General features: G+C 45.4%; 2 protein-coding genes across 2 annotated transcripts in view; one reads left to right on the forward strand and one right to left on the reverse strand.

Annotated features, from left to right (window-relative positions):
- The window catches only part of stx8 (syntaxin 8), a 64002-nt gene extending 61962 nt beyond the window's left edge, over positions 1 to 2040 (forward strand). The window contains exon 8 of the mRNA XM_038270501.1: positions 1583 to 2040. Within this exon, the coding sequence (XP_038126429.1) occupies positions 1583 to 1647 (65 nt within the window). The 3' untranslated portion in view covers positions 1648 to 2040. The remainder of the gene's footprint in view (positions 1 to 1582) is intronic.
- A 6554-nt stretch (positions 2041 to 8594) lies between these two features.
- Positions 8595 to 25369, reverse strand: part of ntn1a (netrin 1a) — a 140349-nt gene continuing 123574 nt past the window's right edge. Inside the window, exons 6-7 of the mRNA XM_038270507.1 lie at positions 16752 to 16826; positions 8595 to 9330 (exon numbers count right to left, since the gene is read on the reverse strand). Coding sequence (XP_038126435.1) covers positions 9002 to 9330; positions 16752 to 16826 — 404 coding nt within the window. The 3' untranslated portion in view covers positions 8595 to 9001. The remainder of the gene's footprint in view (positions 9331 to 16751; positions 16827 to 25369) is intronic.

Raw genomic sequence — 25369 nt, forward strand, 5'->3', positions numbered from 1 at the left:
GATTCAACCGGCTCTATTTCACCGTCTTAAATTCGGCGTCTAAATTCAGTGTAAAAAGGGAAGGGTTACTTCAGGTCACAGACATTAGCAATGGATTGTGGCGTCCAACACCCAGCCAATCCCGTTACATTTTCTTAGTCACGTGACGTGACGCCTGTGGCGCTCATACGGAAGGAAAACCAGCATGACGGAGCCGGTCATGCTAGCTAACGCTAACTCAACGGTGAGTTTATTACTTTCATTTTTCTGTAGTTGAGTTAGCGTTAGCTAGCATGACCGGCTCCGTCATGCTGGTTTTCCTTCCGTATGAGCGCCACAGGCGTCACGTCACGTGACTAAGAAAATGTAACGGGATTGGCTGGATGTTGGACGCCACAATCCATTGCTAATGTCTGTGACCTGAAGTAACCCTTCCCTTTTTACACTTAATTTAGACGCTGAATTTAAAGGAATAGTACACCCAAAACATGATTAGCCTTCATTTTCTACTCACCCCCATGCTGAACAACACTCTGGAGTAATTTTTTGATATCTCAAATGCATCTGGAGATCTGGGAGGCTTCTTGCTGTCTGCTGACATTCAAATAATGGAGGTCTATGGCGCCCGAGGCAGAAAGGTCCATAAAAGTCCACAAAAAACGTGTCAATATTCCTCCATACTGCTCGTCCAATGTAATCCAAGTGTCCTGAGTGGGTAGCATCCAGAATTTACTCGAAACGAAGTCATTTAGAATGTTTTTAGAGCATAAACAGTAGTGTATAGGATTTCCTGAAAGCGTGTTCACGAGTCTACGGAGACCGCGGCAGACCAAACCAGATGAAAGTGCGCATTCAGCTCGGCAAAGAACTCCTGCTCTTCCTCAACACTGAAGTCCTCAGACATTTTTCTTTCGTTGTTTCTTTCTTTGCACAGGTAAACAGCACATTTCTTCTTCTACGCTTGCATTATTGGCAGAGCAGACGCTGAATGCGCACTTTCATCTGGTTTGGTCTGCCGCGGTTTCCGTAGACTCGTGAACGCGCTTTCAGGAAATCCTATACACTACTGTTTATGCTCTAAAAACATTCTAAATGACTTCGTTTCGAGTAAATTATGGACGCTACCCACTCAGGACACTTGGAATACATTGGACGAGCAGTATGGAGGAATATTGACACGTTTTTTGTGGACGTTTATGGACCTTTCTGCCTCGGGCGCCATAGACCTCCATTATTTGAATGTCAGCAGACAGCAAGAAGCCTCCCAGATCTCCAGATGCATTTGAGATATCAAAAAAGTACTCCAGAGTGTTGTTCAGCATGGGGGTGAGTAGAAAATGAAGGCTAATCATGTTTTGGGTGTACTATTCCTTTAATATATTCAGGTAAGTTGGTGTTTCTTGTTATCATATTGACATTCATTTTTTGCATCAAAATATTTTTTTATGTTACAAAGGTAATAAGATCTTGTCCTGGATTCCAATAATAATATTGATTTTCAAAGTATTTCAGTGACAATGAAGTCTTTAAATGTGTGTCCAGAGGTTCGTTGCCATTGGTTACGGCTCTCGTCTCCTGAATGGCGTCTTTTCTGTCTCCTCAGGGATGCTGGTGGTGATCGTGCTGCTGCTCATAGCCATCGTCGTCATCGGTGTGTGGCCCATGTAGCTGATGGATGCTCCTGCTGTGGACAGCTCCCAGTTCAATACAGAAAACCAGTTTCAATCTCGTTCTGATTTTTTTTCCATCTAATTTCTGAGCACTGAAACTAAAATAAAGTTTTTGTTTAACAGCATCGATGCTTGTTTTTGTCCCGCGGGCTGAAGAGACCTGCAGACGTTTTTTGCTCTGTCCTGTAAATACTGTTGGCTTATAAATATTTCTTTACTTGAAGATAAATGATTCATCTATCTGTTTTACATCTCATTTATTTACCCATGCATTACTGTAGCAGCTGTAATTATATCTATGTTAGGAATTTCTAATGTCCATTGAACAGATCGTAGGCAGAGCTAACAGCTTCTTAAATCCACTCTGCTTGTAATTTCTAATAAATGTAATTTTAAATTAATAGTCCCTGTATTCCCGTCATTCGTGCTTCTCTCTAGAGAACTGCGATGTTTCCTAACATGTTTAGTTGGAGCGAGCTGTTTGATAACGTTTCTACACAAACACTACGTCATACAGACTCGTTTCCGTTCAGTCTGATGTAACCCCATTAGGTTGTCTAGATAATCGACGCTTCATTATGAACGACTCCAGAAAAAAAATAAATTCTTCAAAGATACTGATTTGTTTAAAAACTTTTTCTGTCAGCCGTGCAGCGATGACAGAAACATTTATGATCTGAGGTCCCTTTTTAAGAAGAAGGTTTACTGAAAACTCTTCATTCCAAACAAGCTAAAAAATCAATCCACTGGACTTTGTTTCCAAGTCTGAGGATGTTTCTCTTCCATCCAGGAAGTGTTTTCAATCCAAAATGTCAGAAATAGCGTTTAGTTCCAGGTTTTATCCAGCAGCCCAACAAAGCCTGGTTTTAGTTTAGAAAACATGCAAATAGAAACGGATGAACGGGTCCCCCCCTTTGGAATGGGGGTCGTTTGGCTTCTTTGTTAGCCTGCAATGCCCCATACCTGTCTATGTCTCTGAAAGGGGGGTTGTTAGAGGGAATAGTTGGCCTGGATGAATAAGGTTGGTTTATCTTTCTTAATAGATGGCTTCCTTCACGCCCCTCTCAAAACACCTTTTTTTTTTTTAGGCAAGGCAAGGCAAGGCAAATTTATTTGTAAAGCACAATTCAGTACAAAGACAATGCAAAGTGCTTTACATGATTAAAATACAGGAAGATAAAACAGAATCAAAGCAAGTAGGAAAAAATAAAAAATGCAGAAACAAAAAAGAATATTAAAAACAGTTGGGTTAGCATTTGATCAAAAATGTCTCCTTGGGCAGTTGACAATTCCCCAGAACCTTGCCTTTTATTCTACTACCATAGAACTGCAAAACCTTTCCCATTATCTACAGGTAATTTAACTCTGCCCGATACACACCAATGCTATGGTGCCAACCTGGATAACTGGGGGGGATCCCACTCTAGATTACCGACGTCTCAGTAAATTTAATTTTATCCAGAATGTGAACATTCTGGTCCTCCAAAGAATGTCCTTTGTCCATCAGGTGTAGATGTAGTGCAGAGTCTTGTCCAGAGGAGGGCGCTCTGCTGTGTTGGGCCACGCGTCTGTGGAGAGGTTGTTTGGTTTCTCCAATATAAAGATCAGAGCATTCCTCAGTGCATTGAACTGCAGACACCACTCTGATCTGTATTTGTATATTCTTGTTTTGCAGTCTAATAAAATAAGCCAAACGACCCCCATTCCAAAGGGGGGGACCAGTTTTCAGTTGAATTTACATGTTTTCTAAACTAAAACAAGGATTTTTTGGGCTACTTTATAAAATCTGGAACTCAACGCTATTTTTTGACATTTTGAATTGAAAACGCTTCCTGGATGGAAGAGAAACGTCTTCAAACTTGGAAATAAAGTCCAGTGGATTGTTTATTTATTTTGGAATGACCAGAGGCAGATGGACTCGGCAGAGATGTGGAACTTGTGGAAGTTGCTCCGAAATGAGATAGGGTGACCATATTTTCATTTAGTAAAACCAGGACACCTTGGAGTGGGGGGTGGATCTCTGTTCCCATGCATAGAGATGTCTGTGGCATGCACTCACTTAACATAGACCTACGTAATCCTACAATAACATGATATTTACAGTTGATTTATTAAAAATGCTTTTCAGTAAAAGTCAACAGCAATAACTCCAATAACAAATGATAATTTCATTCAAAATGTATTTATTTAAAATGCTTAACAATTCCTGTAATAAATGAAAAACACAATGAAAGAAATAATGTCTCATCTAAACATCCCTCACTTAACAATAAAAGTTAACAATAACTCTCAACTCCCAATAACAGATGATACTCAGCCTCAGTAATGAAATAATGTCTGTTCTGTTGGCTATTGGAAAAAATAGATTAACAAATGAGCTAATTAACAAAAAATACCTCTTGTGTAGCAAAAATAACTAAAAATTTACCAAAAACGAACAAACATATCGACTATCTTTACTTTCGGTGTCCAGGTGGCTTTTCAGATCCCTTGCACCTCCATTGGACACCGAGACATATGTGCCTGCTTTGCACGCTGTGCACAAGGCATCCCGTTTGAAAGCGGGGAAACTCTTTTGTAAATCGTCGGTAAACATACATTGGCGCTTTTGCATGTTGTTGGCGTCCTGACAGCCACGCTATCTATATTCTGATTAAGAACAGGGCTGCCCGCACTGACGTGGCTCAGGGATTATGTCACACGCAGCGTTGTGCGCAGGGCCCTAGTGCCTGTAAATTTAATGGTCTAATTAAGGTAATTAAAAAAATCAGGACATTTCCTCACTTTCTAAAAAACACCCGGGACGCCCGGGACAGGACATGAAATACGGACGTTTGGTCACCCTAGCTAACAGGAGAAAAAGAAAGACTGGGCCGGCAAAGAAACCACCGCAGAACCCTGACAACATCGAAAATAATAAAGATATATAACTAAACACTAAGAGCAAAGTGTTAAAAATCTAATAAAGTTGTGAAACAGTTATCGGTTTTACAGCCCTCTTTCATTTTGCACCAACGAACAAACCCCTTTCCAAGATCGACTCGTTTTTTTCTCCATCCCTTCACGTTTTTTTCTTTTTAGCCTCAGATGGTTTAAACTAAGGATGCACGATATAATCGGCCCCCTATAGGTATCAGCCTTAAAGCTGAATATCGGACATCGCCCACCCCACCGATATTTAACCCGATATTTGATCAGCTTCTGAGTTTCTAAAGTCTAAAAAACATAAATAAATAAATACTACTTCTTCTTCTTCCTCAAAAACTTATTTTTTACAGACTTAAAAACTTCTAAAGACGAGGGAAAAAATATTGATCCATTAAAATATCCCAATATCTTCATATGCTGATATATTGCCATTTAAAAACACCATATCAATCTCTTTTACTAATGAAATATTGCTATATAGTACTTTAGTACTTCTAAAAGTCAGGTGACTTGAAGGTGTTGCAAATAATGTATGAAGTGAATAACAATGTTTTTCCAATAAAAAAATTAAAAATATACTTGAAAAAACAATAAGTAGTTGTAATTTGAAAGGAAGAGAGGTTTTGAAAAAACAAGAATTAGAACCGAAGTACAAAAACAGAGTATTTTAGTAAATAGTGAACAATTATGGAACAAAGAGATAAAAAATCAGGACCACTTAAAGTATTAAAAAAATTATTAATTTTAATGCAATTCATCTATATAGCACCAGTTTACAACACATGTCAATACATTATGTGTTTTAAGTGAGTATGAAGCTGTAGAATAATCTAACCCGCTTTCAATCAGATGAAGAAAAGGCTGCTGGGTGTGGATGTTTTAAAACTGAGTTCTGCTGCTATAGGCTTAGACTGCTGGAGGACATAGGGACCCCCTTTTCATCATTCTGCTTCATTCTATCTCTATTCTCCCACTCTGCAGAATCTGTTAGTTCAATCTCTAACGTTCTGCTCTCTCTGCTTTTTCTCATAGTAGCTTCATCTGGTCTGTTCCTGTTTGGCTGTGACTCCATCCTGGAGAGAAATATCAGCTGTGCTGCTGCCATCAACACCTTTGTTTCTAGATGTTGGAGCTTGGCCTGTTTTCCAGTGTAGTCCTGTTTCTCTGACTGTGACTAACTGGATGTGCTCTCTTCATCCTCTGACATGGGAGCTGGCTCGGAGCTCGTGTGCCTGGCTGTGTGTTTCCTGGACGGGGTCGCCTGTGGAGCTGGTTGACAGTTGCCTTTTGTATCTATGCTTCTTTTTCTATGTCTGCTTCTGTCTCCTTGAACCCCAGTGGGCCTCAGCAGATGGCCGCTCACACTGAGCCTGGTTCTGCTGGAGGTTTCTTCCTGTTCAAAGGGAGTTTTTCCTCTCCACTGTCGCTACAAGCATGCTTAGTGTGAGTGATTGCTGAAGAGTCAATGAGTCGATGCAATCAGCTGGTTTTCCTTAGATAGAAAACTTTGAATCAATCTGACTGGATGATCTGGTGAACTGGAAAGTGACCTGAGATGACATGATGTGAATTGGAGCTATAGAAATAAACTGAATAGAATTGAAACTCGCTGAACTCAAATGTGTACATCTTGATCATCATCGTCTATTTAATGATAAAAATGCGGAAATAAATAAACCACAGCAACAAGGACCAATAATCTGTCAAAGTAATGAATTTATTTCAACCGATAGTCTGAATGTAGTTCTACCAAGTTTGCGTGTTCAGTAGTTATTTTCCTCCTTTAATATCAACGATCTAAACCAGCACATACAGGTAAAAAACAAATTTTTTTTTTGAAAAAGACAATAAAATCCACAATGTCTTGTGTCATTAAATATATTCATATATAATAACCATAATATATTAGTAGGCATTGTAAAACAACATTGCTAAACGTCTCTGCAATGGTGACAAGAACATTTACAATTCATAGTATAACACAAAGCAACGCTTGGACGTGTTTATGGCGTTTTACGTAGAGGCTTGTCAAACCAAAGCTCTAAAGACTTGGTAAATGTACAACATGAGGCAAGGGAGACGTTACGGGTGTAATTAAAACGGGTTAAAACGTTTCCGATTAAAGTAACAGAATGAGCTGCAAAGGGATTCGTCATAGTGGATCAATAAAAGGCAGACATTTTAAAATGCTCCATGTTCATTATGTTCATAAACAGGAGAGACTCACTAGCTTTGAAGAGCAGGATGATAAAAACAAAATGCCTCGCTGATCTATTAGAGTCAAAGACCTCGTTAATAATAAAATCTGAAATGGGCAAAATTCTCTCGTCAAACTAGATCTCTAATATAAGTGAATCTAGGCTCTTTTGGAAAACCTTGCTTTGCTACTGTTAGCGCCAAAGATGATATATATGATATATATATATATACGTGTTTGATATATATATAAATATGATATATATATACATATATATCTATTATATATATATCTATAATATGTATATATATATATCTATATAATATATATATATATATATATATATATATATATATATATATATATATATATATATATATATATATATATAATATATATATATATATATATATATATATATATATATATATATATATATATATATATATATATATATATATATATTTAAGCACTGCATTTTTTTATACATTGAATTCCTTACACTGAAATTTTATCTGGTAAAACTTAAAAAATTCAGCTGCAAAAAATTTCCCTGTAAATCTGTCTCTGACCAAAGGAGCTAATTTCATTGGCTAAAAGCAGCTAAAAGCTGCTCAACGGCATGAGTGTAGATTGCTTTGGTTTAAGTTCACCAAAACCTGAACATTTACACTCACATTTTTTGCAGCTGAATTTTTTTGCAGGGAAATTTTTTTTGCAGCTGAATTTTCACCAAATAATAATTCAATGTAAGGAATTCAATGTGTAAAAAAACGTCAGTTCAAAATTCAGGGTACAAAAAAATGTGGTTGGATCAGAGCCCAGACTGAGAGGCAGGCCTTCTCCAACATCATGTGACCTCACGAATGTTTCTCTGGAAGAAAAGCAATAAATCATTATAACAGAACTCCTGAACCTTGTAGCTTAAGCTGTTATAGTCGCTAAGGTCTGCGCCGACACTACATGAAATCCAATGTAATAAGTTAATATCTGTCTAAAGGTAGACAAGCAAATGCTGATGGCAATATTTTGTAGAAGAGTTTCACTTTTTTGTTTTAAAGATGCTCTGATCGTTGAAGATGTGTTTGTAAAAGCTGCTCAGGAAACAGAACCTCACTTTAAAAATGTTTTTCTTTATAAGGCACCGTAGTGACTTAATTCTTGACTAATTTATTTCTGTATACACCCTGTGCATACGAATACACTCTGTGTATACAAAATGGCAAAAAAAAGTTTGTCTAAGTCTTCTAAAAAAAAAAAAAAACATCCTTATGCAAATACTTGAGCATAAAATTGATGATTCTAGGTACGTTGAGGTGTTTTTATAAATCAAAACTAAATTATGTCCCAGTTCCACTTCTACTTGCATAATTTATCTTTCCTTACTGATGAAACAGAAGACCGAGATATTTATGATTGTTTAAACTGCAAAACATTCCTGACTCGGAGCACATGAAAGACAACTAAATGCATGATGGCTTGCCATAGGACAGTAGCTTTGACAATCTGAGGCGCACCTCAGATAAACTTTCCATGAAACCTGCAAAAATGATCTAGAAATAAGTAAAAATTTCTTAAATCAAGTGTATTTTCCCTTAATGTTCGTAGGTTAATGGGATGATTTGCAAATAGGATGAGTATTTTTACTCTTAAAATATGACAGTTGCTGTTGCTTTTTCTTATTTTAAATGTAAATTGTCTTGTTCCATTGGCAAAGTGTCTCACTTACCTCCTCAATTCAAAACAAAATGCATTTAAAAATAAAAAAACCTTGTTTAGAATTCAATTTTTTGCAGTGTTCTCTGTGAAAAATACATAAAAAAAAAAACAATACATGCAGAGGCAATATTGCAGCTGTAATGAAGAATCTTTTTGTCCTTTGCCCAAAAAACTGAGAGCATACAATACAAGCTTTTCATAGTAGAGTAAAGTAAACAAACACAAATAATGTTTTATATGGTAATAGGTGCAAATTTGCCAAATTCCACAAGAGGGAAAAATGTCGGGGTAAAATAAACCATGAAGCCAAATCTGCAAAGTGAGCTCCTTCAGCAAAAGTTCACTAGAAAATACAAATCATCCTAAATTATTCTCTTCATGCTTCTACACAAAAAGCAGCAACATAAACAGTGTCCTCTGTCCCGGCTCCTCGGTTCTTTTGAAAACCTGTTCAGGATTCCCGTTTCTTCTCCAGCTCGGCCTGTTTTTTCTTTTCTTTTTTCTCCACCTATGGCTTCTTGCACTTGCCTTTCTTCTCGCGCTGCTGGAACTTCCGAAGCCGGCGTGCCCACGTGTCCCTCCACTGGATGACCAGGCTGCCTTTGTCGGCCACCACGCCGCTCTGGCCGGGGGAGTCCTCGTCGTTCCCCAGCAGCAGGTACTTCTTCCCGGGCTTGATCTTGGGACACTTGCAGGCCACGTCTTTCGCTCGGACCCACAGGAACTGATCCCCCCGCCGGATGCGGCTTTCCCCCTGCTTGTAGACGGAGATGATGTTGACGGTGAATTTCCACCATTCGCCCACTTTGTCCGCCTTCAGGATGTGCACCTGGACAGCTGCAGGGTCACAATAGGAACAAATGAAGCATTAAGAGTCAAAATTACGACGGAGTATTAGGGCCACACATGAAGAGAAAAAATATTTTTCCCATTACGAGATTAAACTCAACATTTCGAGAATAAAGTTGAAATGACTGACATGTTCCTTGGCACTAACGGAACCCCATAATATGGGTAGGCATAGGGAAAGACGTTACGTTATTATTGGTAGGTCACCGCTTCCTGTGATGATTATACAGCTGCAGCACGTCAAAGACTACCTTCACTCTTAAAACGCAGACTGCAGCTGTGGAGCGCGGTTGCTCTTTTCTCCAAACTTTGGAATGTCGAGATTAAAGTCGACACGATATATCAACTTTATTCTCGAAATGGCGAGTTTAAAGTCGACACGTCGAGATTAAACTCAACATGACATTTCAACTTTATTCTCGAAATGCTGAGTTTAATGTCGACATGTCGACTTTAAAGTCGACATGTCGACATTAAACTCAACATTTCGCCATGACGAGTTTAATCTCGTCATGGCAAAAATATTTTTTCTCTTCACGTGTGGCCCTAATACTCCGTCGTACAAAATAGATAAAATGCCGTTAACAAATTTATTCTGATCTATGACGGAGTATTAGGGCCAGGCTAGAGATTTGTTTTCTTCTATTACAAGAATAAAATCGTAACATTACGAGAATAAAGTCATCATACAACAACCTGTTTCAGAAAGAAAGCTTGGAGCTCCGCCCAGCAGATGGCGGCCGACCAGCTCCACCAATCAGCAACCAGAGTCCACTTTGACCTCCTGCCCAGTTTGATGCTGCTGCTAAAAGATTTCCTGATTTGTCAAACCGATGCTAAAGTAGAACTTCCCATGGTGCTCCACATTCCTCATTTTAGGGAAGAAAGGGATTCTGGGAAGAGTTGTCATAAAATACAACTTTATTACGTAATTTTGGGACTTTATTCTCTTAATATTATGACTTATTCTCATAATTTTATAACTTTATTCTCATAATTTTATAACTTTATACTTGAAATAGTAGAAGAAAAAAAATCTCTAGCGTGGCCCTAATACTCCGTTGTACTAATCTGATTGGTAAATTTAACAAGGAAAATTTCAGAATAAAAGCACTGGAAAAGATGCCTTTTTTTTTTTTCTTTATTTGATTCTTCCTAAACCTTTAGAAATTTGGATGTGGAGAAGAATCTTCTTTGAAACAGTGCTGTTTTTGAAAGCCATCTTAGATTTTATTTCAGGGGTCACCAACCTTTTTAAGGCTGAGGGCCACTTCGAGGGTACCGAGACGTAGGAAGGGCGACCATTACTGACCCATGAGCTGCAAGGGTTAGCGTTAGCCTCAACTTTGTACATTATCAACATATTTTTATTGTTTCTGTTAATTTTTAAGTTTATTTAGACATTTTCATTTTTGAAATCTCTATAAATGATTAAAAAGAAGAGCAACAGAATGAAATAACATTTCAAACTTAGACCACTGGTGGGTTGTTCTTTATTTAGAAGACTCTGAGGGCCCCCCATGTGGTCCTTGAGGGCCCCTTGGTGCCCATGGGCACCGGGTTTGTGACCCCTGTTTTATTTCTATAGCTCCAATTCACATCATGTCATCTCAGGTCACTTTCCAGTTCACCCAGATCATCCAGTCAGATTGATTCAAAGTTTTCTATCTAAGGAAAACCAGCTGATTGCATCGACTCATTGACTCTTCAGCAATCCCTCACACTAAGCATGCTTGTAGCGACAGTGGAGAGGAAAAACTCCCTTTGAACAGGAAGAAACCTCCAGCAGAACCAGGCTCAGTGTGAGCGGCCATCTGCTGAGGCCCACTGGGGTTCAAGGAGACAGAAGCAGATATAGAAAAAGAAGCATAGATACAAAAGGCAACTATAAATCAAATCTGTTGAACTGTGGAATTGATAATTTTTTTGTTTTCATTTTATTTAATTTTTTTGCACATTTGTTATATGGCTATTTGGATGTTGTCACTGTAAATCAGTCTCTGTCTGCTCCTTCATGACTCGTGTCTATCTTCACAGAAAACTAGTCCATTAACCTTATTGGTCATAATCCATTTACATTGATTTTAAACTGTTACCTTTACAGAAATGTTACAAGTTCTACCGTGTTTTTCTTTCCTTTCATATTTACGGATGAAAAGATTATCCTAGAATCTGATTTCGATGCTCTATGGGGTCCCAGCCGGCTCCATAATTATTAGCAAAACTTGTCAAGTTTCAAGCATCCAGCATCCTGAGGAGAACCAATCGTCTGGAAAGTGAAATGTTAAATTAAATGTTATTTTTTGGGTTTAATCTGTTGCAGTTGAGTTATTTATATAGAAACCATCACTTTGCATTAGAGAGGGATGCATTTCTGTTCTATTATAATAAGGACAAAGACCTTTTAATTTAACCTGCTTACTATGACTTTCAGAAAAACAATTCGTTTTTCTTTGAAACAAGTAAAATCATAGTTGTTCTGAATAAAGTGAGACCTGGAAGCAATAAAAACAATGAACTACGCCAAAGCAAACAGTCTCCTGTTACCATTAATGGACCCTTTTGCTTTAATTCTTTCTTTAAAATGAGAGTAATAAAGGCAGGTGTACAGCCCAGCGATCTACACGGCTCTACATGCACTTTGTCCATTCTTCCTGACGGAGCAGTTTGATGAGTAATGGCATTAGGAGGCAGGGGATGGCTATTAGAGACACTCAGGGATATTATGTGAAGAATGAACTGATGCAGCCCTCAGAGAGCAGGAAGGAGCTCATGGATCTCGTCCCAACATGTATCAATATGTATTATATTGACCAGATCTCTATTAAGTCCCATTAAGATTCTCCTATAATTATGAGGAAGCTTTAAAGATGAATAATCTTGTGATGAGTCGCTGCTTTAACCTTCAGCTAATGGAATTCAATGTCTTTGCAACATTTAAGAGAAATTCAGCGTTTAGACTATTTTACCTGATGTTTCAGAGATCTGATTGTTCCTTATGTTCCTAACAGAGCACTTCGCTCTCAATCTGCAGGTTTACTAGTGGTTCCTAGAATTTCTAAAAGTAGAATGGGAGGCAGATCTTTTAGTTCTCAGGCTCCTCTCCTGTGGAACCAACTACCAGTTTTAGTCTGTGAGGCAGACACCCTGTCTACTTTTAAGGCTAGGCTTAAAACTTTCCTTTTTGATAAAGCTTCTAGTTAGAGTGGCTCAGGTTATCCTGAGCTATCTCTATAGTTCTGCTGCTATAGGCTTAGACTGCTGGAGGACATAGGGACCCCTTTTTCATCATTCTGCTTCATTCTATCTCTATTCTCCCACTCTGCAGAATCTGTTAGTTCAATCTCTAACGTTCTGCTCTCTCTGCTTTTTCTCATAGTAGCTTCATCTGGTCTGTTCCTGTTTGGCTGTGACTCCATCCTGGAGAGAAATATCAGCTGTGCTGCTGCCATCAACACCTTTGTTTCTAGATGTTGGAGCTTGGCCTGTTTTCCAGTGTAGTCCTGTTTCTCTGACTGTGACTAACTGGATGTGCTCTCTTCATCCTCTGACATGGGAGCTGGCTCGGAGCTCGTCTGCCTGGCTGTGTGTTTCCTGGACGGGGCCGCCTGTGGAGCTGGTTGACAGTTGCCTTTTGTATCTATGCTTCTTTTTCTATGTCTGCTTCTGTCTCCTTGAACCCCAGTGGGCCTCAGCAGATGGCCGCTCACACTGAGCCTGGTTCTGCTGGAGGTTTCTTCCTGTTCAAAGGGAGTTTTTCCTCTCCACTGTCGCTACAAGCATGCTTAGTGTGAGCGATTGCTGAAGAGTCAATGAGTCGATGCAATCAGCTGGTTTTCCTTAGATAGAAAACTTTGAATCAATCTGACTGGATGATCTGGTGAACTGGAAAGTGACCTGAGATGACATGATGTGAATTGGAGCTATAGAAATAAACTGAATAGAATAGAATTGATACAGTCTCAGAATTCAATGCATTTAAATGAAATATTATTTTACTGACAACATAAAGTGCATAATAATGAAGAAAATTATTATTATTTTTTTTATAAAAGTCTAAAAAAAGTGATGCTTTAGTAATTATCCCTTCTACATTGATAAAAAAAAAAGCATGAAATGTGAAATACACCTTTCTACACGCAGCCTGTTAATATTTGATGGGAAGATGGAAATTGCTCCATAGAAGAAGACGACCTGTTTGAAGTTTGCTAAACCTGCAGCAAGAGCTTCAGTTATTCACTTGGTTTAGAACGAAAACACCTAATATGTTGAAACGGTCTAGTCAAAGTCTGTAATCGAAATTTAATAGGGAATATATACAAGGCTGCACATCCAATCTAACACAGAGAGAAATAAGTGTTTGTAGAAATATAAAGCCAGGAGGATGCACTGCAAAAAAAGCTAGAAATCAGTAAAAAAAATCTTAAAATGAGTGTTTTTACCCTTAAATTTAGCAGGTAAATACAATACTTTGCACATGGAATGAGTGTTTTTACTCTTAAATTTTTCTTATTTTAAATGTAAATTATCTTCTTCCATTGGTAAAGTGTCTTACATAGAAAATGTGCTTATTTTAAGTAAAAATTAAATTTTTTGCAGTGTGCTATAATCCCTGTTAAAGGGTCGACTCTGGGTGGATGAATGTGAATGCACACAACACGTACGTGTTAAAACACTTTAAAAACTTTTATATCTTTAAGCTTAGCTTCAAAATAAAGCAGAACTCTTTTTTTCCTTTTGTAGCTTTCCTGCTCCAAAATGTTAAAAACTTAAATGGTGGCGAATGTTTGTGCAAAGGTGCTTTAAAACCAGCCGGAGGTTTTAACAATTCACTTAAAAAAAAAAAGCTTCTAATGCTTCAGTAGTTTGAAGAGCCATCTATGATTTGTTGCGTGTCAAAGTTAAACTACGGCTGCAGATGAACACATCTTTACTCCGCAGGAAATTTATTCCATTTCGCCTGCAGCAGCCTGCAGCAGCCTGCAGCAGCCTGCAGGTGCCTGCAGGAGCCTGCAGGAGCCTGCAGGAGCCTGCAGCAGCCTGCAGCAGCCTGCAGCAGCCTGCAGGAGCCTGCAGCAGCCCACGGCAGCCTTCAGCAGCCTGCAGGAGCCTGCAGCAGCCTGCAGGAGCCTGCAGCAACCTGCAGCAGCCTGCAGGAGCCTGCAGGAGCCTGCAGCAGCCTGCAGGAGCCTGCAGCAGCCTGCAGCAGCCTGCAGCAGCCTGCAGGAGCCTGCAGCAGCCTGCAGCAGCCTGCAGCAGCCTGCAGGAGCCTGCAGCAGCCCGCAGCAGCCTTCAGCAGCCTGCAGCAGCCTGCAGGAGCCTGCAGCAGCCCGCAGCAGCCTTCAGCAGCCCGCAGCAGCCTGCAGCAACCTGCAGCAGCCTGCAGGAGCCTGCAGCAGCCTGCAGCAGCCTGCAGCAGCCTGCAGCAGCCTGCAGGAGCCTGCAGCAGCCCGCAGCAGCCTTCAGCAGCCTGCAGCAGCCTGCAGGAGCCTGCAGGAGCCTGCAGCAGCCCGCAGCAGCCTTCAGCAGCCTGCAGCAGCCTGCAGCAACCTGCAGCAGCCTGCAGGAGCCTGCAGCAGCCATCAGTCTCAGTAGATGTGCTGCAGTTGATGTGCAACACATGCTAATTCCTCAGGCTTTCTTACGCGTCACCAGGGCTCCCTTAAACAAGAGGTTCTTAATCTCAGTGGAATTATCCTGGTTAAATAATGGTTAAATTAAATTAAGGTTCTGTGTCTCAGCAGATTACACTGGAAAAAATCCAAATCTAGATAAGTCATTTTTTTCTTCAAATAAATTTGAAGAAATTTGTTCTTGAATTGAAGAGGGAAAAGAGACATTTTGCCAACGGAACAAGACAATTTAGATTTAAATTAAGACACCACAGCTGCATTGTTTTATTTAAAGTGCATATTATTTAATTATCTTATTGTTAGTGGAAAAATACTCCAATTGCATCTCATTTACCTAGTTAGATCAAGGGTAAATAAACTTAATTTAAGACATTTTTTACATGTTTCTAGATGTTTTTTCCAGTGTACCAGTCCTTCTCCTACACTGGAAAAAAATCTAAATCTAGATAAGTCATTATTTCTTAAAATAAGAGCATTTGTTCTTGAATTAAGAAGCTAAAAGAGAATTTTGTCAATGGATCAAGACAATGTAGTTTTAAAATAAGAAAAAAACTATTGCATTGTCTTATTTCAAGTGCATATTATCTAATTATCTTATTTAAAGAGTAAAAATACTCATTCCATTGGCAAACTACCTCATTTACCCACTCAAATTAAGAGTAAATACACATAATTTAAGAAATTTTTTACTTATTTCTAGATCGTTTTTGCAGTGTAGAAGTGGCTGAGTACACTGGAAAACATCTAAATCTAGTTAAGTAATTCTTTCTTGAAATAAGTGCTTTTGTTCTTGGATTTATGAGGTCAAAGAGACATTTTGCCAATGGATCCAGACAATTTACACTTAAAATAAGAAAACACAATTGCATTGTCTTATTTCAAGTGCATCGTATCTAATTATCTTTTTTATAGAGTAAAAACACTCATCCCTTTGGCAAACTATATCTTTTACCTACTCTAATTAAGGGTAAATACACTTAATTTAGGAGATTTGTACTTATTTGTAGGTCGTTTTTCCAGTGTTTTGTATGAATTTGGACCAAAATTTGATAAATTTCCCTCCAATGACATAGAACTGCATGCATTGAATCCCCCCCCCATCCCCCTTTATGTCACAGAGACACAGTTTTTCTCACGACACCACCAGTGAGGTAGACCCGGGTTGAAGAGGAGGTGTCTATAAGCTGACCCCTAACTCCTCCAAATCTCCTCAGAACAAAGCCCGGACCTATCCGTCAAGCTCCTGAAGTATGCTCAGAGACACCCCCGGTTTGGTTCAGCAGCTCTGCAGCCTGACTTCAATCAGGGGAGGGGACACGGGTGGCGGGGGAGAGGGGAGAGGTCATACGTCTTATCCACACCTTGAATGGCGCGGCAGACTGATGGTCGCAGGAATGCAGCACGGGACGCTGCGGCTGTGGGGGAAGTGGGTCCATCCTTAATGAGGACCCCCCCCCCTCTGGCTCTGTGGGCAGAGTTAGCCCCGCCCACACACAAACGCACCGCTGGCCCAGTCCGTTTCCCGCTCCTTCCCTCCAGCTCCCTTTCTCTCCTTCTGTTCGCTTGAAGATTTATTTGATCCTTTATTTGCTTCATTCAGAGAAAAAACTGTAAAATCTTCTTTATATAAAACAGGCCTCTGATATCGGATTTATTTTTCTGTACCCAAACTTAAATAATGTCCAACATTAAATATTAATGTTTCTATTGATTTCCTCCATAAGATGTTTGGTTTGCATTGCTAAGAACCAGAACATTGATTTTATTCTGACTCACCGTAATCCTTCTTGCAGAATTTCTTCATGTTGATTTTCAGTTTCCCTTTTGATGCTTTGCAGTAAGAGTCACAGTCTGCAGAAATAAAAAAAAACAAGTCGAGTTAATAGGTCATAAAATGAAAGAGCTGAAAGAGACAAACATTTCTATATAACCCATGGTTGCTAATAGCAACCGCACATATCAACATGATTAAGTTTTAAGAAAAGCAAAAAACTACAACATTAAAATGACCATTTAACTATTTTTTAAAAAAATTAAATAACAATTAAAATATACTTTAAAAATACTTCCAGAGGAAATGAAAAGGAGTTAAAATTTAACAGCTAATTCTGTGCAGAACCTAAACTGAAAAGCAAACAATTTCTCTTTCTTTAGAGTTAAGAAGATTAACTTCAAACCATTTTAAACTCATTAACTTTCTGTATTTCTGCTACATTTCCAAAAAAACACAACAGATTCTTTCACAATAAAAGTCAATTAAAGCGCATTACTTGATTGGATGTGTGACGATGTGACATGCAGAGGAGTCAAAAGTATTCATGTTTATTCCTCCTGTATAAATCATACTCATTAAAATCACTTTTGTAGAAGTTAGAGGATCAACTTCAGCTTTTTACTCCAGTAAAAGTCTAAAAAGTAACATTTTAAAGTATAAAAGTAATGCAGGAAAAACTGTTAATGCCAGAAGCTTTACTGCTCTACTCTATTAAAGGAACATTTTCTATAATTCTGGATGATTCCTTAGACTTATTAAACAGTGTCACATTTAACTTTGCATCATCTGGAAAAATTATTTATTTTGGTATGTGGTGAGCAACAAGTTGGGGCAGCACCGAATCCAACCACAAAAAAATGAATTGTCTGGATGAAACTAATTATTTTGATGTTTTTTATCCAAATAATTAGTCTAAGTCTAGATGCCATGTTCTTTATGGACATCCATCTCACTTAGTTTGGGAATGTTGGCCTGGTGAGCAGTAGGCTTGTGCTCTGAGAAAGTTGCAAGCAGGGCAACAAACTAATGCCAGGGCTAACGTTAGCCCGTCTGCAGCGGCCAAGGCTAACGGCAGCCCGTCTGCAGTGGCCAGGGCTAACGTTAATCCGTCTACAGCGGCCAGGGCTAACGTTAATCCATCTGCAGCGGCCAGGGCTAACGTTAGCCCGTCTGCAGCGGCCAGGGCTAACGTTAGCCCGTCTGCAGCGGCCAGGGCTAACGTTAGCCCGTCTGCAGCGGCCAGGGCTAACGGCAGCCCGTCTGCAGCGGCCAGGGCTAACGGCAGCCCGTCTGTAGCGGCCAGGGCTAACGGCAGCCCGTCTGCAGCGGCAAGGGCTAACGGCAGCCCGTCTGCAGCGGCCAAGGCTAACGGCAGCCCGTCTGCAGCGGCCAGGGCTAACGGCAGCCCGTCTGTAGCGGCCAGGGCTAACGGCAGCCCGTCTGCAGCGGCAAGGGCTAACGGCAGCCCGTCTGCAGTGGCCAGGGCTAACGTTAATCCGTCTACAGCGGCCAGGGCTAACGTTAATCCATCTGCAGCGGCCAGGGCTAACGTTAGCCCGTCTGCAGCGGCCAGGGCTAACGTTAGCCCGTCTGCAGCGGCCAGGGCTAACGTTAGCCCGTCTGCAGCGGCCAGGGCTAACGGCAGCCCGTCTGCAGCGGCCAGGGCTAACGGCAGCCCGTCTGCAGCGGCCAGGGCTAACGGCAGCCCGTCTGCAGCGGCAAGGGCTAACGGCAGCCCGTCTGCAGCGGCCAAGGCTAACGTTAGCCCGTCTGCAGCGGCCAGGGCTAACGGCAGCCCGTCTGCAGCGGCCAAGGCTAACGTTAGCCCGTCTGCAGCGGCCAGGGCTAACGGCAGCCCGTCTGCAGCGGCCAAGGCTAACGTTAGCCCGTCTGCAGTGGCCAGGGCTAACGTTAGCCCGTCTGCAGCGGCCAGGGCTAACGGCAGCCCGTCTGTAGCGGCCAGGGCTAACTGCAGCCCGTCTGCAGCGGCAAGGGCTAACGGCAGCCCGTCTGCAGCGGCCAAGGCTAACGTTAGCCCGTCTGCAGCGGCCAGGGCTAACGGCAGCCCGTCTGCAGCGGCCAGGGCTAACGGCGGCCCGTCTGCAGCGGCAAGGGCTAATGGCAGCCCGTCTGCAGCGGCAAGGGCTAACGGCAGCCCATCTGCAGCGGCAAGGGCTAACGGCAGCCCGTCTGCAGCGGCCAAGGCTAACGTTAGCCCGTCTGCAGCGGCCATGGCTAACGTTAGCCCGTCTGCAGTGGCCAGGGCTAACGTTACTCCGTCTGCAGTGGCCATGGCTAACGTTAGCCCGTCTGCAGTGGCCAGGGCTAACGTTACTCCGTCTGCAGCGGCCCTCTCTGCATAGCCGTGTGTGAAGGACCGCTGGCTCTGATGTTTTTTTTTTCTATTTGGCAAAATGTTCATTTTCTCTTCTATCTGACTGTGTTCATCATTATTCACCCGCTAGATAAAAAAAAGTCATAATTTATTATTATCTATCGACTATTAATAACAGGAGGTGAAATGCAGCTCCAGACGAGCTGAGCGTGTGGTGACGTCATCATTACGCCAATTGATCCATATTTATGCTGCGTGCTCCGGTTCTCCCAGGGTCTTTTCTGGGTTCTGGGTTCTTCAAAAGAACAGACTTGAGAAACGGCCTTTGGTTTCAAGCCCTGGTTCCTAGTACCCGGATCGATCCCCACAGCCTCCACTCTGGGTTCCTGAGCGAGACCCTTAACCCCACACTGCTCCCTGGGTACTGCACAATGGCAGCCCACTGCTCCCCAAGGAGATGGGTTAAATGCAGAGAGTTAATTTCTCTATTGTGAGATCAATAAAGTAAAAAATTAAATAAAATAAATACCAACAGGCCATAATGAAAATGAGCTTAAATGAAAGAAAACTAACAAGTCTATTTATATAAGGTATACACTAAATCTCGCCTTGTTTGTCAGGTATAAGAGAAAGAAAAAAATATAAGAAAAAAATAAAAATATATTTAAATACAGAATAGCCTGTTAGTGTGTGTGTGTGTGTGTGGGGGGGTGTTAGAGTTGGCAGCTATTCTTGGGGGGGTTGAAGGTGGGATGGGGAGTGGGTCAATGCCACACAAAGGGAGGTCAGGAAGGAAAAATTAGCCATCCATGAAGCCGTCTTTGCTTTGGGTCGCGGGGCGGCAGGAGGGGCGTCCATGTTGGAGCCGTGAACAAATAAATACGCCACGCAGGCTGCGGGTTTATCCACACGGCCTTACAGCTCTGGGCTGAAGAAAAACTGTCAAACACACAGTCATGTTTGAACGAACGCTCTGAGTGGGTCTGTGTGGGATTCTGTCATGTCGTTTAAGACATGACAGAACTGGGGTTTAAGATTTTGGCTAGAAATACAAAAAAGGATGCTGTTTATACAGAGCAGTGAGCGCCCTGCTGCCAAAAATAACCACACAATGTTCAGGGAAACACCAGACCAATGATCAAACTGTGAATCTCTGCAATGCATAATTTGTCTAAACTTTTAAAGTTAACAGTTTTTATAGTGAAACAAAAGCTCTACCAACTGAAAAAAATAAATAGAATCTCCTGAGAGATAAGATATGTATACTTGACGCTACCGTTGCTCATATGGCATCTGGAGCTTTGTTTGGCAAATTTCTAATCTCCAGTTTATGATTTAAGCTAATTTAAACTTATGTCCTGTTAAATGTCACGTTCCATCCACCAGATGGATTCGGTGCCTCCAGGTTTGCAGCCTCATACCTCCACAGTAAGGCTACCGTCTGCAACTGGGACTGGGACTGGGACTGGGACTGGGACTGGGACTGAGACTGAGACTGGGACTGGGACTGAGACTGGGGCTGAGACTGAGACTGGGACTGAGACTGGGACTGGGACTGAGACTGGGGCTGAGACTGAGACTGGGACTGAGACTGGGGCTGAGACTGGGACTGGGACTGAGACTGGGACTGAGACTGGGGCTGAGACTGGGACTGGGACTGAGACTGGGGCTGAGACTGGGACTGGGACTGGGACTGAGACTGAGACTGGGACTGGGACTGAGACTGGGGCTGAGACTGAGACTGGGACTGGGACTGAGACTGGGGCTGAGACTGGGACTGGGACTGAGACTGGGACTGGGACTGGGACTGAGACTAGGGCTGAGACTGAGACTGGGACTGAGACTGGGGCTGAGACTGGGACTGAGACTGGGGCTGGGACTGGGACTGGGACTGAGACTGAGACTGGGACTGGGACTGGGATTGAGACTGGGACTGGGACTGTGACTGAGACTGGGGCTGAGACTGAGACTGGGACTGGGACTGAGACTGGGGCTGAGACTGGGACTGAGACTGAGACTGGGACTGGGACTGAGACTGGGGCTGAGACTGGGACTGGGACTGAGACTGGGGCTGAGACTGGGGCTGAGACTGAGACTGGGACTGGGACTGAGACTGGGGCTGAGACTGGGACTGGGACTGAGACTGGGGCTGAGACTGGGACTGGGACTGGGACTGAGACTGAGACTGGGACTGGGACTGGGACTGAGACTGAGCTGAGACTGGGACTGAGACTGGGGCTGAGACTGGGACTGGGACTGAGACTGAGACTGGGGCTGAGACTGGGGCTGAGACTGAGACTGGGGCTGAGACTGGGACTGGGACTGGGGCTGGGGCTGAGACTGGGACTGGGGCTGAGACTGGGACTGGGGCTGAGACTGGGGCTGAGACTGGGACTGGGACTGAGACTGGGGCTGAGACTGAGACTGGGACTGGGGCTGAGACTGGGGCTGAGACTGGGACTGGGGCTGAGACTGGGGCTGAGACTGAGACTGGGGCTGAGACTGGGACTGGGACTGGGGCTGGGGCTGAGACTGGGACTGGGACTGAGACTGGGGCTGAGACTGGGACTGGGGCTGAGGCTGGGACTGGGGCTGAGGCTGGGACTGAGACTGAGACTGGGGCTGAGACTGGGACTGGGACTGGGACTGGGACTGGGGCTGGGACTGGGGCTGAGACTGAGACTGGGGCTGAGACTGGGGCTGAGACTGGGGCTGAGGCTGGGGCTGAGGCTGGGACTGGGGCTGAGGCTGGGACTGGGGCTGAGGCTGGGACTGAGACTGGGGCTGAGACTGAGACTGGGGCTGAGACGGGCTGAGACTGGGACTGGGACTGGGGCTGAGACTGAGACTGGGACTGGGGCTGAGACTGGGGCTGAGACTGGGACTGGGGCTGAGGCTGGGGCTGAGGCTGGGACTGGGGCTGAGGCTGAGGCTGGGGCTGAGGCTGGGACTGGGGCTGAGGCTGGGACTGGGGCTGGGACTGGGGCTGAGGCTGGGACTGAGACTGGGGCTGAGACTGGGACTGGGACTGAGACTGGGGCTGAGGCTGGGACTGGGACTGAGACTGGGGCTGAGACTGGGACTGAGACTGAGACTGGGACTGGGACTGAGACTGGGGCTGAGACTGAGACTGGGACTGGGGCTGAGACTGAGACTGGGGCTGAGACTGGGACTGAGACTGGGACTGGGGCTGAGACTGGGACTGAGATTGGGACTGGGGCTGAGACTGGGACTGAGACTGGGGCTGAGGCTGGGACTGGGGCTGAGACTGGGACTGAGACTGGGACTGGGACTGAGACTGGGGCTGAGACTGAGACTGGGACTGGGGCTGAGACTGAGACTGGGACTGGGGCTGAGACTGGGACTGAGACTGGGACTGGGGCTGAGGCTGGGACTGAGACTGAGACTGGGGCTGAGACTGGGACTGGGACTGAGACTGGGGCTGAGACTGGGACTGGGACTGAGACTGGGGCTGAGACTGGGACTGGGACTGGGGCTGAGGCTGGGACTGAGACTGGGGCTGAGACTGGGACTGGGACTGAGACTGGGGCTGACGCTGGGACTGGGGCTGAGACTGGGACTGAGACTGGGACTGAGACTGGGGCTGAGACTGAGACTGAGACTGGGGCTGAGACTGGGACTGGGGCTGAGACTGGGACTGAGACTGGGACTGGGGCTGAGACTGGGACTGAGACTGGGACTGGGGCTGAGGCTGGGACTGAGACTGGGGCTGAGACTGGGACTGGGACTGAGACTGGGACTGGGGCTGAGACTGGGGCTGAGACTGGGACTGAGACTGGGACTGGGACTGAGACTGGGGCTGAGACTGAGACTGAGACTGGGACTGGGGCTGAGACTGAGACTGGGACTGGGGCTGAGACTGGGACTGAGACTGGGACTGGGGCTGAGGCTGGGACTGAGACTGAGACTGGGGCTGAGACTGGGACTGGGACTGAGACTGGGGCTGAGACTGGGACTGAGACTGGGGCTGGGGCTGGGACTGGGACTGGGGCTGGGACTGAGACTGGGACTGGGACTGGGACTGGGGCTGAGGCTGGGACTGAGACTGGGGCTGAGACTGGGACTGGGACTGAGACTGGGGCTGAGGCTGGGACTGGGGCTGAGACTGGGACTGAGACTGGGACTGGGACTGAGACTGGGGCTGAGACTGAGACTGGGGCTGAGACTGGGGCTGAGACTGGGACTGGGGCTGGGGCTGGGGCTGAGACTGAGACTGGGACTGGGGCTGAGACTGGGGCTGAGACTGGGACTGGGGCTGAGGCTGGGGCTGAGGCTGGGACTGGGGCTGAGGCTGAGGCTGGGGCTGAGGCTGGGACTGGGGCTGAGGCTGGGGCTGAGACTGGGACTGAGACTGAGACTGGGACTGGGACTGAGACTGGGGCTGAGACTGAGACTGGGACTGGGGCTGAGACTGAGACTGGGGCTGAGACTGGGACTGAGACTGGGACTGGGGCTGAGGCTGGGACTGAGACTGGGGCTGAGACTGGGACTGGGACTGAGACTGGGGCTGAGGCTGGGACTGGGGCTGAGACTGGGACTGAGACTGGGACTGGGGCTGAGGCTGGGACTGAGACTGGGGCTGAGACTGGGACTGGGACTGAGACTGGGGCTGAGGCTGGGACTGGGGCTGAGACTGGGACTGAGACTGGGACTGAGACTGGGGCTGAGACTGGGACTGGGGCTGATACTGGGACTGGGGCTGAGACTGGGACTGAGACTGGGACTGGGGCTGAGGCTGGGACTGAGACTGGGGCTGAGACTGGGACTGGGACTGAGACTGGGGCTGAGACTGGGACTGGGACTGAGACTGGGGCTGAGACTGGGACTGGGGCTGAGGCTGGGACTGAGACTGGGGCTGAGACTGGGACTGGGACTGAGACTGGGGCTGAGGCTGGGACTGGGGCTGAGACTGGGACTGAGACTGGGACTGGGACTGAGACTGGGGCTGAGACTGAGACTGGGGCTGAGACTGAGACTGGGACTGGGGCTGAGACTGGGACTGAGACTGGGACTGGGGCTGAGACTGGGACTGAGACTGGGACTGGGGCTGAGGCTGGGACTGAGACTGGGGCTGAGACTGGGACTGGGACTGAGACTGGGGCTGAGACTGGGACTGGGACTGAGACTGGGGCTGAGACTGGGACTGGGACTGAGACTGGGGCTGAGACTGGGACTGGGACTGGGGCTGAGGCTGGGACTGAGACTGGGGCTGAGACTGGGACTGGGACTGAGACTGGGGCTGAGGCTGGGACTGGGGCTGAGACTGGGACTGGGACTGAGACTGGGGCTGAGACTGAGACTGGGGCTGAGACTGAGACTGGGACTGGGGCTGAGACTGGGACTGAGACTGGGACTGGGGCTGAGACTGGGACTGAGACTGGGACTGGGGCTGAGGCTGGGACTGAGACTGGGGCTGAGACTGGGACTGGGACTGAGACTGGGACTGGGGCTGAGACTGGGGCTGAGACTGGGACTGAGACTGGGACTGGGACTGAGACTGAGACTGGGACTGGGGCTGAGACTGAGACTGGGACTGGGGCTGAGACTGGGACTGAGACTGGGACTGGGGCTGAGGCTGGGACTGAGACTGAGACTGGGGCTGAGACTGGGACTGAGACTAGGGCTGGGACTGGGGCTGGGACTGGGGCTGGGACTGAGACTGGGACTGAGACTGAGACTGGGGCTGAGGCCCGGGGCTGAGACTGGGGGTGAGACGGGGCTTTGGGGCCCGAACTGGGGGTTAAGGCCCGGGACTGGGGGTGAGATTGGGGCTGAGACTGAGACTTTTGGGCTGGAAATGAGACTTGGGGTGAGACTGAGAAAGGGGCTGAGACTGGGGCTGAAAACTGGGGGCTGGGGCTGGGGGCTGGGGCTGAGACTGGGGCTGGGGGTGAGACTTGGGGGCTAGACGGACTTTGGGCCCGAGGGTGGGGTGGGGGCGGGACTGGGGGTGAAAGGGTGGGGGTGAGGGTGGGACTGGGGGGTGAGGCTGTGGGGGCTGAGGCTGGGACTGGGGCCTGGGGGGGGCTGGGGGGCTGGGGGGGGGTTGGGAGGGGGGGGTGGGGGGGGTTGAGGAACCTTGGGGGGGGCTCCGGGGACCTTAAAATTTAACCCTTTTGGGGCTGAGACCCGAGACTGGACCTGGGGCTGAGACTGGGAACCCGGGGCTGAGGCTGGGACGAGAAGGGGTTGGGGGCTGGGGGGTTAGACAGGGGCTTACTGGACCCGAGACTGGGGCCCGGGCGAACTGAGACTGGGAATTTT

Source organism: Cyprinodon tularosa, unplaced genomic scaffold (assembly GCF_016077235.1).
Source record: "Cyprinodon tularosa strain WSP-4 unplaced genomic scaffold, ASM1607723v1 ctg763, whole genome shotgun sequence".
NCBI lineage: Eukaryota > Metazoa > Chordata > Actinopteri > Cyprinodontiformes > Cyprinodontidae > Cyprinodon > Cyprinodon tularosa.